This window comes from Ornithodoros turicata, chromosome 1 (assembly GCF_037126465.1).
Source record: "Ornithodoros turicata isolate Travis chromosome 1, ASM3712646v1, whole genome shotgun sequence".
Classification (NCBI taxonomy): Eukaryota; Metazoa; Arthropoda; class Arachnida; order Ixodida; family Argasidae; genus Ornithodoros; species Ornithodoros turicata.
In genome coordinates, this window is record NC_088201.1 from 32,137,662 (window position 1) to 32,152,990 (window position 15,329).

Consider the following 15,329-nt stretch of genomic DNA (forward strand, 5'->3'; position numbering starts at 1 on the left):
GTCCTTACCTTGGTAGCTCTCTAAGGCCTCTACAGGACACATTGCACATGCACTAACTGGTGCAACACATTGTATTTACTTGAGCACATAGAAGCCTTTCACAAATAAAGTGAATTAAATAGACAGTGATTTGCATCTGATCCTAGAGGTGCCCTAATGTTGAAAGAAAATACTGTTTTACAAATGTGATGTAATGCAATTACAGTTCCAAGCTTTGTGCATTCCTATATATCATCTTTTTTTCCACCTTCCAAGGGCATTTTCATACTGCTTGCCAGTGGAGGGGCCCCACCACTACACTATGGGCTCATAGCATCAATGAAATGCTGCTTCAGCACTTCATAAATGTTATATGGGGGTGGGGGAGTTTAGTTGATATGTGCACATTCTTGTGATATGTCCTGTCCTAGGTCATCTAAACCAAACAAACTGTGAATGTGCATTGTCATGAATCTTATCTGACCTCAAATTCTGTCCTTTCTGAAAAATTTTGAAGTCTCTGTCATTTGGTGACTCTAATCATTCCAGGTTCTTTTTCTCTTTGCTGATGCTTCTGTAGTTTTATTGTCACTTCCATACTTCGTCTGCTGCGTACCTGCCTCAAAGCAGCTCTGATTGAATCAGTTACTGCACAATTTGCTGCAGTGCAGAGATCAAATCATTCCCTGTACCAATTCCCATTGTGCCCATCTTGCTCCATATGATATACCATGTAACATGAAGCCCAAAACAAGACAAAAGATCTACACATATCATGCACCTTCAGTTTTGCACTTTCATGACAATAGCAATACAACTACTGATAATTCAGTTTTATGCTGTCAGACATCTATGACCATCAATGATGCCACAAGGGTCATTCTGAGGATTAATTCTGCCAGGATTCTTTAAAATGTGCCAAAACCTTGAACCATGGTTGCCTTGAAACCTTGCCACACTTGATCCCCCCAACCTTGGGATCAGTAGGTGGACACATTACTAACTCATCCATCGAGGACAGTAGCAATGCAAATGCACAAATATGGCAGCATACACATTTTAATATTATGTGGTAGTCAAGCACAGGGTTTAAGTGGAAAGGTTCACTGCTAGCTGTCATCTGGCTCAAGATTGATGTTGCTGCCAAACTTGCCATATAGCTGTGACTTGAGATCTGCCATCACTGCTCTGATTGCTTGAGCATCCTCCTGCAGAGCAGCAACTCGTGTCTTGTTGTGTTCCTTTGCTTGCTCGATCATCTGCTGAGCCTCTTCAGAATCGAGACTCACGAAGATTTCACCTAACTGGTATGTGGGTAGTGTTAAGAACTTCTCATGAGATACATGCTTGCTTTATATATACGGTAAAACCCTTGATGTTTGCAAAGCCCCTAATTTTAGTGAATTTTGCAAATTTTAAGGACACACAAAAATTTCAATCATGAATTGACACTTCAAAAGCTATGCTGCTGTAGCAAACTTTACTTTCACAGCTGGTTGCACAGGTTACTAGTAAGCAGTTGAACTATTCCAAGGCATAAGCATGTGCAGTGCTGTTTTTATCAAATGTGGTAAGGGCAGGGCCGGCGAGAGAAATTGTGGGCCCGGAGGATGAGTCCTGCCCTGGCCTCCCTCCTCACATCTTCGTAACATAGCCCTTTTGGCACTGGATTTTTTAAGCATTCAGTTAAATTTTTTTCTCCGTTGATTTGGCTTCTATACCGCCCGAAGAAACAAAAAATACAAAACATGAGTTTAGTATCTCTTGGCTATAGAAAATGGTGTCATGTCCTAAAAATAGGCCACCAGGGCGTAGTGGTTGTGAAAAAGGTAAAAATGTTTGGCACTATAATTTATTTTCCAGCCTGCACAGAAACGGGGATGTAGCAAAATTTACACGATGCTCATCTTGAGCAAAAAGCTGTCAAAAAAGAGTGGTGCAGTGCATGTGGAAGTACTTCTGGAAGATGAACATTGCATTTTTCAGCTTGCTTTGCTTATTGCGACAGCGCAATAAGTGATGCAAATTAGGATGTCTTAAGAGTATTTTGCTTCTTCTTTGTCTATTTCTGTCATTTCATTGAGGCGTCAAAACAGATTTTTTGTTGTGTCTTTTTTTAGGATGCCAGGCCAAATACAGGGTGAGTGCAGATAAACCTAAGTGACATTTGCACGCATAACTCGTTGTCTACTTAACTGACAAACTTGGCCATGCACGATGGCGCATTTATGCGTGTCAAAGCTACAGAAAAATCGTGGAAGCCATACTCGGCGTAAAAATAAACAGAGCGACAAAAACATCGGCTCCCGTGCATTAGAATAGGGCAACATGGCAGTCTCAGGAAAGCTGTGTGGAAGTACCGCCGTTCTGGTTTCTGCACCGATAGCTCTCCATACACACAGTACATTATGAATGGAGCACAAGGGCATGATAAAATGGTTGCTGGCCTTGCATCTTTTAATATCAACAATTGGCACTGCAAGCACACAAAAAGGATATGGAATAGGAACATCATCTTCTGCCATCAGTATTTCATCGGCTGCATCTTCAAAATTCCGCAGGTCTTTCTGAAAGTCAATACGATGAACAGTACACTCAGAGAGGCTGATCACCACTGTGTCTGGTTATGCTTTTGTACAGAAAATTGCTCACCTTCGAATCTACCACCACTACAGTTCACCCAAAGCAAAGAAGTGATGGAAATCTGCTGCCAGCCAAGTCCAAACACACTGGAATTAAGGAGGGCAACATTCACCACGGGGCAATGTAGTCCCACTTCTACTGTAAAATACTGATCTCTCAGTTCTTTGCTTCGGGGGAACTATAGGTAGTCCATTTATTGTGCATAGTTTCAGAAGTGACACCAGTACAACCATATGGGTGAGACACCCAAAATGCCAGCACTGACATCCTGTATAAAACCCAAGATGTTATATGTGACACTTAACAATAACCATACGTGAAAGTGTGTGCTTCAAACAGTCAGACTGCATAGCAAAAATATTCAAAGTGCACTCCTTGGATAATGGCATATCTGAGCTTGATTCTATAGTCACTGTGCAGGCATATTAATCCACCCCTATTTTTTCCCAAACACTTTGTAGATGTGTGTGATCTCGCAACTGGAAACAGTGCAAACATAAATTGTTATTCCTTTTTGTGTGGCAAACGTCAATGAGCATATACATGAAATCCCAAACAACTGTCCACAGATACTTTTGCATTCCTCAAGTTTTCTCGTTTCTCCCCATTTGCAAAAGCTGCGACCCCAGTTGGATATCAAAATAAAGGAGAAATTGGGATAGCACCAAGTTTTCCCTACATGGTCTCAACCTTGGCGGAGAAAGATTAAGCTAGCAAAGCAAAACACCCACGCAACGACTCTTTATTCTTCCAGTCGCGTGGTCTTTCTGCTGTTCACCTCCTCTCATGTGCTACACACTGTCGTTACATATTCGTAGTGGCCATGGAAGGATGAAACTCAGAACAGTAGCTTCAGATGTATGTAAAATCCACCTTTTTCACCATCTGTAGTACTTTGTAACAATCCTTGTTATGGTGCAATCACTACTGCGATACCACACATAATCCACACCACTATTGCAACTCAAGAAGACTGTTATCCTCATGCTTTCAAGATTCCGCACGCAACTTTGCCATGTACTCTAACGAGACAGTGTGTGAGTACCAAGGTGATGAATTGGGCTAGTTGGTATCGGTTAGAAATCGATGAAGCGCAACAAAAGTCAAGGACTGAAGAACTGGAGCACTTGTGTGTTGTTCTTCAGTCCTCTTCTTTTGTTGTGCTTCATCGTGGCTGTGTGTGTGAGTGTGTTATTGTGCCCGGAGGTCTATGCATATACTGCCGAAAAATGTAAAATCCAGTCAAGTTAAGTTGAAGTAGAAGTATCAAGTTGGGAGCCAATATTTTGAACATAAGCTTGTCCTGGGAAGAATATACATAGCTCATGTTGTCTGATTATCACATGAAACGTTATAGTAACTGCTCTTCTAACAGCAAATGAACAGAAATTAAGTAAATACAAGACAATAAAAATATAACTAAGGTATTGTAACAGAGGTAACTGAGACGAAGTGGGGAATGTATTCAAATACTTTTATGTAGTTTCCTTAAACCCAGTTTCAGAGCTAAGTTCTGCTCATATCAAACTCTGAAACACAACCAATTCCATTGAGGGCTAAATAACTACGGCAATGACACTTTTACTAGCGGCAGTAGCAGGATAACAGCGGCGATGATGTTGGCAATGCCCAATATCGTGTTAGATCAAGTTATCCTAAGTTACTTTTGTGAGGCTAGGTTTGGTTGGGGGCAGCGAAGCTCTAATCTGGTCGCCGTACTTTAGTGGTGTTAGTTTAGGTTAGGCTAGGGCAGCGAAACCCTAATCTGGTTGACGTCAGACTGCGCTGCCGTAGTTTAGGTTTACTTCAGTTTTGCATTGTGTCGCACCATACCTCGGCAAAACTCACTCATAAGCATGCTCAATGTGGCGAATGAGTTGAGCAGGAGTGAGCACATGGAGGACTGAGCAGGGAGTGAATGACCATGAGTGAGCAAACGGAGAGCTGTAGTGAGTGGTAACGAAAGTCTCTGATTACCGCGGGCATTATGTAGATCAGCCGCACAAGTACCACTAAAGGCCAGTTCCGACATACAGCGCTTTGCTCCACAGCGCTGCACCACAGCGCTGCAAAACAGCGCCGTATTTCCACTGTGGGGTTCGCACTTGCAGCGCTTATCCCAGCGCTGTACTTGGTGATCTGACGTGATCGTACCGTCACGTGAACGCGGCGCCACATTCTCATTGGTTCAGGGAGCCTATCGCTGGGAGACAGCGATGGGAAAGTTCACCGAAGCTCAACTTCGCCAAGCGCTGTTTTCCATCGAGTCGCAGCCGGGAGAGGAGGGAAAAACAGCGCTGTTTTCCAGTGCTCTGGAGCAAAGCGCTGTATGTCGGAACGGGCCTTAAGTGTGTCGCTCCTCACTGTCATCCCCGGCCCATTAGGTCAGTCTTGATATTCTGAACAGTTACATGGCAGAAGAAGAACATGGGCGAAGGGCAGTCTTATGGCAAAAGCGCCTGCAGCTGCTACATGGGGGAACGTGGCATGCCTGACAAAATTCACACTCATACGCATGCCGACTCATGTTCAATGTGATGAATGAGTTGAGCATGAGTGAGCAAACGGGGAGCTGGGCGGGGAATGAGTGAGCAAACGGTGAAATGAGCAAGAGATGAGCAACAAGTGAGTGAGCATGAGTGAGCAAACACGGAGATGAGCTGGAGATGAGAGCGCAGGAGACACAAGTGCCGAACTCTGGTCGGCACCAGAACGAAAGAGCATCTCGGTACAAACAAAAAGACACGTGCCTCCAGTTGCTTGAGCTCTTCAGTGACATCATCTAGCCTGGCATTTTGACGCGCAAATTTGTTGATCATCTCTTGGTCCTCGGCTGTCACCTTAACGTCGCCTTCCTGTACGAGAAACATTAAAATGAAAATGCAACGTACAATGTAAAATATATAGCACTTTTGCCCTTATAAGGTAACCGAAAAGGGAGTTACGTACTACGATTGTTACGTTACTACCACGATTGATGTTATTTCTACCAAGCACTCTGCAGTTACCATCAGACACATCCACGCAGAAATTATAACACAACCAATTTTACTATTCTTAAGATACTCACCGGATTAGCGGCTTGTACGGACGTCGCCATCGTCAAACATGCGCTGATGTTCACTTGAATCCTACTGCTGGTTTGTGGTTTGCATGCTAGTCCTGGTGTTGTACAACAGCTATAGCATCGCGTACCTTTATGTCTCAAAACCACTTTTGTGAGTCATGATCTCACTATTTCTATTCCCCCAATTTTATGAATATCGTATTATTCTGCCGAAGCAATGATGCGTTGTTCCCCACCAACAAAGGATGGCGCCTCAGGCCCCAGGTATGGAATGAAATCAATGTTGACGAAGTGTGGATTGTCATTTATGCCGTGAAGTTCTCTTTTCTTGTGTCGTACACTGACGAATGAAATTTTCGCATCGATAAACGCGCAGCTTTTGTTAAATTTGGGCATATAAGTATCAAAAGTTACGGAATGCTATTTGAGGTTTAGTACAACCAGGTACGTTGCAGAATCGCAAGACGAGTGTTTCTACGCTGGCGATATGTTATTTTTTTTAAAGGACTCCCAGGAAACGCTGAAAAATACACATAAAGGACCACATAAGAATTACTATATGAAATTCGCGATTGAGCTGCTATCGTAATATAGATATCTTTTCCTTCTGTAATTCAGTTGAACGATCCACTCTGTACTATATTTTCTGGCGCAAACAACTTGAGTACATCATCGCGCAAGAAATATATCAGTGACGTCATATGCGCCGGCGCTTCGCTTACTCCGCTAGTGAAGGTGGTAGACGAAAGAATATGGTGAAAGTTGTGCAGCGAGCTTTTAGCAAGAGTTGTTATGCGCTCCTATGCAATGTTCAGCAGCGATTGGTACATTAATGAAGCTTCCTGGAGATGCGGAGATCAGCTGCTCATCTTAATTCGTAAATAATCGGACAAAGCACGCGAAAAGTGCGACAATCCACAACAATGTACGACGACGAGCTAACCAACGACGCGACTCGGATAATGAAGGATCTTAGCCTGTTCGAGGTCCCGCCGCCGGAGCAGTTCTCGAAAGCAGCAACGACGCCGAAACGTGGTGATACGTCTGCAGGTGAGGATTTCGAGAAAAAACGCGAAATATACGCGAACTTGAACTTCAACAGCAAGTCCTTCTCGGACTTTGCTCTTGCAAATGATCACGAGTATGGGCGCATTCTTTCGCGCACGTCGGCGGCATCAAGCAGTAGTTACGTTGCTGCAGATGTACTCGGTAGCCCCAAGCGGTATGTGCCTCCAGGGAAACGTCCGCCCGGAGCGATCGAGAGCCTTATAATATCTGGGCAAGCGCCTGATGCCAAAGACCCGCCAGTGTACGCCAAGATTGACCGTTCCAGCGTAATCGCAGCGTCTAAGTTTGCCACTCCGAAGGCTCCGGTAGCAGAGACTACAAACGGGCCTCCACCCCCAGACTACCCTCGTTGGATCGTAGGATCTAAGCCTTCACCAAAACTACTTGGACAAGACAGTGTACATTCCAGCCCTCGCAGTAGCCTCAGCTCATCCAGCAGGGAATCGCAGCATTCCAATTCTTCCCCGCGAGATAGTGTTACAGGACCTATATACGAAAACATACAGCACTCTGCAAGATCATCAGAGACAACACGCCCACCTGTGAGCTCAACGTCTCTTCTTAACGACTACCTTCTTCAGCACAGACAGAGTCCACGGTCATCCGTTAGTTCACAAGACTCCAAGCATTCGAGCCCTCGAGCAAGCCTTGTACACAATGAGCCGCCACCTTATCCACATTCCAGGCCCCCTCCCGAGTATCCCATTTATGCTAATCTCCAGGAACTTGGAGTTCAAACATCAAATGTGGCTAGTTACCCTACGACATCGCCATCGGAGTCAACGCACCACCTTCCACCACCACCTTCTGTCTTGTCCTCTCAATACACAGGCAACGGTGTCATCCGGCCAAGTGCACAGAAACCAATTGCTTATAGCCAGCATCAGATGGCTTATAACAGCAGCATTCCAACAAATTACAGCACACCAGTTGCAGCATACATGTCTTGTGCCACAGACCCATCTTTCAGCACTGGTCCACAATATACAACAGCTGCTTTGCCTGTCACATCACTCGGAGAGAGGCACCCAACGGTATATCACATGACCAGCCGTCCTTGCGATGTTGGAACACTGCAGCAGAAGCCGCAGATTGCTTGTCCTCAAGTTCATTTTGCAGCGGCAACGCAACATCAAAGTCTTCCTCCTCCTCCTCCATATCCAGGATATAAGCCCAACACGCTCAATACAAAAACGCTACTTCCCTATAATGTTACGCCACCACGTCCCAAGGGACCAACAGAGGCGGAAAAGAAAATCGAAGCACTTATGAAGCAAATTGAAGATGAGCTCGAGCACAATCCACCAGAAGGGGAATTTTTCGGTAAGTTTGGATGCTTTACCTGTTACTTGCTTGTTGCAGCAACTATGTGGAGAACGCTAGCCGTGATTGCAGTTTTTGCCATGACGGCTCGTGTTTCCACGAGAGAATACTTGGTAACAATAAACTTGCGTATGCATTGCTTATGTGTTATGGTGCGTGCAGGATTTTTAATTATTATTAAATGCCTTTCATAAATTCAGACACAGTAATTGGTTGCTAGTTTCTAATGTATAATTTGGGTGGCAGTACCTGCGCATTTGGGTGTTATTGGGTTATAGGAGCATAGAAGCACTAAAAAAATGTCAGGAGTACATCTTAGGATTATAAGCCCTGGGATATATATTCGCACAAAAGGTACGAGTGCAGCACGCAACCCTGGTGCATAAGAGAGCTTTCAATCTTGCGGGTCAGAAAGGCTGCTTCCCTCAGCTGTCAGTCTGCGGCATCACGTCTTCTGCCCAATAGTGAGGCCTCTTTTTTCTTTCATTCTTTTTCTCACACGTCTCGACCAATCATTTTCACTAGCAGACGATTCTTGGTAGCCAATAAAAGGTGCTTCCCCGACCTGACGTCACCACATGGCAGGAGTAGGTGGGCGAGATCACCGCAGCTCCGTGCACTCTTGTAAACTAATTTTCTTGGGAAATTCGCTTTCCAGTCGAAATATTTTGTGTGACGGTTCCGGAAGGTAGCGTGTTCATGTCGCACTGTAAAAAAAGATACGATCAAAGTGCTTTCCATGCTCCTTTAAAGTAAACGAAACCTTTGTCCAGTGCTCCTGCAGACGACCTACAGTAAAAATATGTGGTACATATTTATAGAGCGCTCTTCTAAAGTGAATTGACTGTTATAACTCAGTGTAGCTAAAGAATTTTCTATAGCGTGCATGATGAAATAGCATAGCTTCCAGAAACTTCAAAGGCCATTCCCGTGCTGCTTTGAGCTAAGAAAAAAATGTGTGTGGAAAATATCTTGGATATAAAGCAGTAGGACGTTCATCATACGCTTCGTGTTTAATAGCTGCATCAATTCAGAAAATCAAGAGTAATACACCAGCCTTTTCTGACCTAAGGAAGCTGATTCTGGAGAAACATCGATGCATCTTGTTTTATAAAAGTTGCTCTTAGTAGGTATAAAATATGTATATTAGATTCATCGCATGGTAAAGAATGCGTCCCCTCTTGCGAGTATGTAGACATATGCGTATCTTTATTACCTGCTGCTAAAAGTACTTAGTCCAAGGGGTCAGTATCAGATGGTGGAGAAAGAGTATAAAAATACACATACCTACATATTTTTATGTTTGCGAACAAGACACACCCTTAACCTGAAAGGAGTCACCTACCATGTAGAAGTCCCATCCTGCATGCATTACAAAAGACTGGTGAAGTAGTTCATCAGACAATTCTTTGTGTTTCTGAGTGTTCAGGACAGCCATGAAAGAAGTCATGCCTTTCATAACTTTGTGCTCGATACCTGTCCTTTGTAGGGGACATTGTCATCACTGATGTGCTCTGGAGATACAATGGGTATAATGAGCTTGCGGTTACAGTTATAATTCTTACTAGCATAAACTTCTTGCAATATACACTTTGTTTTTGTGAAATATCGATAACCAATAAGTGAAAGCCTTCTGATTGACACCCTGAATACAGTTTTTCCATAGTGGGGCTCTTTCTATGTTCATTTTGAGTGATAGGTCATTTGAAAAGCTTCTCACGTTATTGTACAGCAGGCACAGGATCGATTAAAAAGCGATGATGTACCGCAAAGGCCAAACTGTATCCAATGAGCACCAGGGTTCCAGCAACCTTCTGTCCAAGGTCAGACATAAGCTGGTTAACATCAGCTGTTGATGTTGATATGGCTAGCTGCCATGATAGAGCTAAATGTGGTGGATAATGGGTCAATCTTTAATAGAAATCACTGTTGTAGTACTCGGAACCAGAGTAAAATGGTTGTGATGCTGGTAAACATGTATCTGTATTCTAGTCCATTTCAGTAGATTAATGCTGTGTCATATTGTATCCAAGAGAGGAAAAACTGCTGTTTCTTGTGCCAGAATAAACACAGACAGACAAAGCAAAGAAACCTTATGTATTGTATGGCAAACAAGCTTGCACACTATCTAGATTGCACATTAATTTTACAAATGCTTCCCAGTGCGAGCTCTGCTGCCCAGAAAGATTGTGGGAGAAATTTGATACATGTAAAGCGTGCTTACGAGCAGTACGATTTTAACACCTTTGCAGACCTTTCAGTAATATTCAGCATTATGCTTACATTGCTTTCGTGCAGAAATTTTTTCCCGTAAGGTGAAAATTAGTGTCATTAATGAAGTTTCTGGTATGGGCGATGTCGCAGTATATCTGAAAATCTTAACCACTCGTACCAACACTAAGAGTGAGAACTGATGGAAGCATGAAATATTTAAATATTCAAGGTGGGGCACATTCGGATTACTGTCTTCCTTCGATCTTCGATCTTCGATTGATCTGTGGATTACTTCTATACATTGCAAAAGGTCCAGGTGATTTCCTTTTGTAATGAGCCAATGAACGAGACACTCTTCGGACAACTTTTAGTAAAATCATCATTAGGAGGAAGGGACCTTATTGCATCTCTTCACACTTCTTGCGGGGTTATCATAATTACAGTACTAAGGAAGGAGAATGTTCTTGAGGAAGAAACCTTGACAAACCTCTCGGTCAAAGGAGCTGCTTGTATCAAGAACATCAAAATAAGGAAAATTATGAGTACATCACCACACCAACCTTTGTTGTTCTGACTTTTAATTTTGACCAGCATGCTATTACCTGTAGGACTGCAAACCTTTTGTCCAAAGAATGGAATGCTCCAAGGTTGTATAATTAGCCTTATGCTTTTCATTATTCAAATGAACTCTCTAGCAAAAGCAATTACACCAAATGTATCGCACTCACAATACAGTGATGTCCTGCAGAGATCTTGTATTTATGTAGCCTCTCATCCTGTGTTGGGCAAATACAAATTGCGATAAATACGCTTGGCAAAACAGGCAAGAGGAAGTGGCCTTCAATTATCTCCCCAGAAGTCTGTATCAATGATTTTCTCCAGGAAAAGCAGGCTTCTTCAAGATTCTGTGCTTAAAATGAATCTTCCTTTGAAGAAAGAATGCAAATTCTTAAGAGTGATTCTGACCAGAAGCTAACATTTCAGACTCGCAGCAAACATGTTAAGCACAAACTCCCCACTCATCATCATTTAAATAAAATTGATTGTTTGTTAAACAAAAATGTCATCTACCCTCGAACATGTCACAGTTTGTGACGGGGTTATTTCATTCCCTGCATCACCACCAGCAATGGGGCAGAATATCGCCCCATGGCTATAAAACTTCCCATCCATCATCTCGAAATAAAGTTGTTATTGTTGTTCATAGGTTGTGGCGCACATGCCTTTGAGAAGATTGCAATACTAACTAGGGTGTACAACTCCATGATAAAGGTTGTCCACACTAACTGTGATCACTTTTTTTTTTAAATAGGGAAATGCCTTTTTTCAATTACAATAACTGGTGATATATCCTTAGTTAAGTGGGCTACCTTATGGCCACACTAGCGACCTCCTGGAGCATTGCCCTCGTTAATTTTCACTAATGAACTTTTTAATTACAAAAGATACAAAGTTTGCCCAGGGACAGCATCTATTCCCTTTGGTGCTCTGATGCCGTTTTCGGAAAAAAGATCGAGCCAATATATCGCGAGGAAATGACCCTGGAAAAATGACAGATTTGGAGGCCATTTTTTGTCTCTTCCTCAGAAACAACGCGCTTTTCCCTTGACCATAAATGCGAGTGAGATCAACAGTTGCTGCTTGTTCTCTCTCGCACTTAAGAGCAAGGGAAAGAGCACATGCCTCAAAACGACCTCACTCTGACATGAGGCCATTTTGAGGCCATTTCGGACATTTCTCAGGTCTCCTTGGACAGCGTTTAGGGTTTCCTTTCCCTTCTTCTATGAATCATGCTTCCCCTCCTACTCCAAGTGGACATAGGAGCACAGATAACATACAACTTGTCATCATATAAATACTAATAATAATTTGGGCTTTACGTCGCGAGACAACTGCGATCATGAGCGACGCCACAGTGATCGGGTCTGTGGATTAATTTTGCCCACCTGAGGGTCCTTTAACGTGTGCCGAAATCTCGAGGCGCGGCACACCACATTTAATGTCCCTAGTGGAAGACGGCGTGTCCGAGCAACTTGTACCCTTCCACCAAGTTGCCACTGTTTTCAACCGGGTTTGAACCTCCGCATTTGATCTTGGGATCAGCAGGCGAACACGCTACCGACTGAGCCACCGATGGCGGCACCATAGAAATACAAACAAATCATACAAACATATAAATGAGAGGACAGCAGGTTGTTGCAACGCAGGCAGTTAGTAGGGACGGGAGTGAAAACTGAATGGCAGCTATGTCAAGGAATATCTGTATTTTCAATGTTCATGTCACCAGATGATAGTGATACCAGTGTCCTTGTCTGTAAGTGGTGCAACATAACAGTAAGCTAATTTGCAAGGCAGCTTCTCATTCTTTTGGCGAATAATCGTTTCACAGCCATCACCTCTTTCCCAAATTTTGCATTAACTCAGTTGTAAAAAATTTATGAAAAAAAAAACAACAACTCTGAATTCAAGGAAAATAATAAAATTGGGAAAAATGCTCTCTGAATATGCTCAAATATAACACCAAAAATATGGAACCCTACCTATAAGGCAGGCGGATGGGGCTGACAAAGGCTCCTTGACCTAGTTGACGAAGCGTAACCCTGCTTCTACTCAACACAAATGTTTCGGTAACACAAGTGGAATGTGCGATCCTGCATGCATAATCTTTTAGTCGGGTGTGATTGCCTATACACTTCAACAACTAGAGGAACATCTGACCCCAGGGTGTGACCCCACAGTTTGTTTTAGCACACCAGTTTTTTTCCCTAGGTCCAGCTTTTAGGTATCTGGTCTGTGTGAAATTTTATAGTCCCACAAAGTATGGGGTAACACATCATTGGCAATGTATAATAAATGCCATGTGCATTTTGAAATGCACTTGAATTTGGATGGAATCAGTGAGAAGTAGAACACTTGTAGTCTGCATCTCTTAGTTAACATCTTCATTTCTGTTTCCAATATATCGCTTTCACCACCATGATGCTAGTTATTGTTATCATGCATTTGTGTGAGTGACACTACATTCAGCTTAGAGGTTATTCTCCATTACCAAACAGTCTCACTCTATGATCAGTGAATGCAGGTTTGATTTCTTCCTTGCTGTTGATGTTGGGCGCCTCAGATAGGAAATTCTTCTGTGTACCTTTTGTTCCGTTAGTACTATTTTGTCTAAGCAGTAGTGTAATTGCTAGAACTGAGGTTTCCTTAGCAGTATCTGCTTCATCTAATGTATCAAGTTGATTATTATCAGGCTCTTAGACTTATACTTAGAGTTATACTTATACTTAGACTTAGGGGATTAATTATTATCAGACTTAGTTTATTATTATCCACTCATAAGGGGTTATTCGTAGACCGGCATGGGTACACAGAAGAAACCACGTGCGCCTCAGCGTTGAAATGTTGCCCCCTTATTTGGGACCGGTGAGGTCGCTCCACGGGCTGTAGGGGAAAGAGGGAAACTGGGGAGCTGCGCAGACTGCCGACCTACTTGCGTAAGCGTTTTTTTTTAAAGAGCATTTTTTTAAATGCTCTCTGCCTACAGTCATCAAGATTTATTTCTGTTCCTCTAATGATTAACGTTATATTGATGCCCCCCTCTCCCCCAAGAAAACAATAACGGAACACGCAAAATGCGCACAAAATGTCAAATGCGGCTCTTGAATGACTACTGGACCCTAAAAAACTGGAATGACTACACCGTGGCTAACCTTTCCCTTTTCTTTTTTGTTACTTCGCATTAAACATATCCCCCCCTGGAATGCATACTGGACTCTACTGGATTGACAGCAAAATCATGTCGACATTTGCTATATAGACTTGTGTCGAAACCGTGTCTGTGTTGGCGCCGCGAAGCAACTGTGGCAATGAGCGGCGTACAGATGTGGACAGATAGAGAGAGGACGGCAGGAATGAGTGGGGGACAGGAGGGTTAGTATACGTCCTGGGCCGACATTCGTCTGGAAAGTCTTCGGAAAACTTCAGACAGCACTGCCGGTGGTTGGATTCGAACCCACCACCTCCCAGTTTTCAGCACGACCTTGGCTACCAGCCGCTGGTGCGCATCAAAGTTTACTTGAACACCACTCCAGCCTACGAAGAGGAAAGAGAGCCACCCTGGCAGCTCCTAGCAGAAAACAAGGCCTTCGTAACGAGGCTCACCCCCTCTAACAGTAAATAGATGATCAAAACACCCTCCGCCGTTATTTCTACTAAGCACCACCAGGGTCGGCCGGAATGGTGTTCAAGTTAACTCTGATGCGAGCTGTACTACCATCCTATAATGAAGGCTCATATATAATGATGAACGTGTTATTATTCCTGCTTGACGGGTGCTCTCGGTGTTGCATGTCGGTATCCTGCGAAGGCACTCTACAGTTGGCGCAGCTTGCGGGACGTTTCACTTTTCTTTTTTGTTCATATAGTGAAATGGCAGTCATAGTTGACGCTTGACTTCCGCGAAAGGAGGAGGGGGAAATGACACGGGTGATTTAAAGGGGTTGCGACACTTCATTCCAAGTTACGCGGAATAAATGTAAAAGACGGCCATTTGCATCGATGCTGTGAACCTGCATTCCAAGTTTAACAGCAACGCGGGGAATAGTAGATGCGGAGAAAAGTGGCATGCCGAAACTCGTCCGGCTGTGACATCACGACCGGCATCTCCGCCAATGAGGCTGCCACGGAACAAGTCACGTGCTTACGAGAGCCAACACGAACCGCGGAGGCCCTCGCTCCTCTGACGTCAGAGTGTGACGCGGAAGTTTGTCTGAGGGTGTGTATCTTGCCGACTACGGCACGTAGAAAAATTTTTTTTTCCTCGGAGGGAGCAAAGATTTGTCCTCGCGGAATGAAAGACGCCGTTACCTTGAGAGCAATACAAAAGGAACGGGTTTCATCCGCCGCGTCATTCGCGATTTATGATCGATAGAAAAAACCGCAATCTACCCCTTCCCTCTCCTTCTCAGAAGCGCGGCAATGTGGAGCGAGCTGTCATTGCTCTCCTCAAACGATTTGCCCAATCGTCGCGAGAGAT

At 43.7% G+C, this 15,329-nt stretch overlaps 2 protein-coding genes across 2 annotated transcripts in view; one reads left to right on the forward strand and one right to left on the reverse strand.

Moving 5' to 3' along the window:
* Positions 1 to 1,020: 1,020 nt before the first annotated feature.
* Positions 1,021 to 6,144, reverse strand: LOC135377899 (prefoldin subunit 4-like). The gene is made up of 4 exons (XM_064610635.1): positions 5,693 to 6,144; positions 5,373 to 5,477; positions 2,466 to 2,546; positions 1,021 to 1,283 (listed from the first exon to the last, which is right to left on the reverse strand). Exons 1-4 carry the CDS (start codon positions 5,720 to 5,722, stop codon positions 1,089 to 1,091), a joined length of 411 nt encoding a protein of 136 aa, XP_064466705.1. The 5' UTR covers positions 5,723 to 6,144; the 3' UTR covers positions 1,021 to 1,088.
* The window catches only part of LOC135377896 (LIM domain-containing protein jub-like), a 38,418-nt gene continuing 29,139 nt past the window's right edge, over positions 6,051 to 15,329 (forward strand). The window contains exon 1 of the mRNA XM_064610631.1: positions 6,051 to 8,080. Within this exon, the coding sequence (XP_064466701.1) occupies positions 6,613 to 8,080 (1,468 nt within the window). The 5' untranslated portion in view covers positions 6,051 to 6,612. The remainder of the gene's footprint in view (positions 8,081 to 15,329) is intronic.

Coding starts and splice junctions, on each gene's coding strand:
- LOC135377899 (XM_064610635.1), bottom strand. CDS start 5,722: ATGGCGACGTCCGTACAAGCCGCTAATCCG. Junction 5,478..5,692: donor CCGTACAAGCCGCTAATCCG/GTGAGTATCTTA, acceptor TTTCTCGTACAG/GAAGGCGACGTTAAGGTGAC. Junction 2,547..5,372: donor AAGAGCTCAAGCAACTGGAG/GCACGTGTCTTT, acceptor ATTGACTTTCAG/AAAGACCTGCGGAATTTTGA.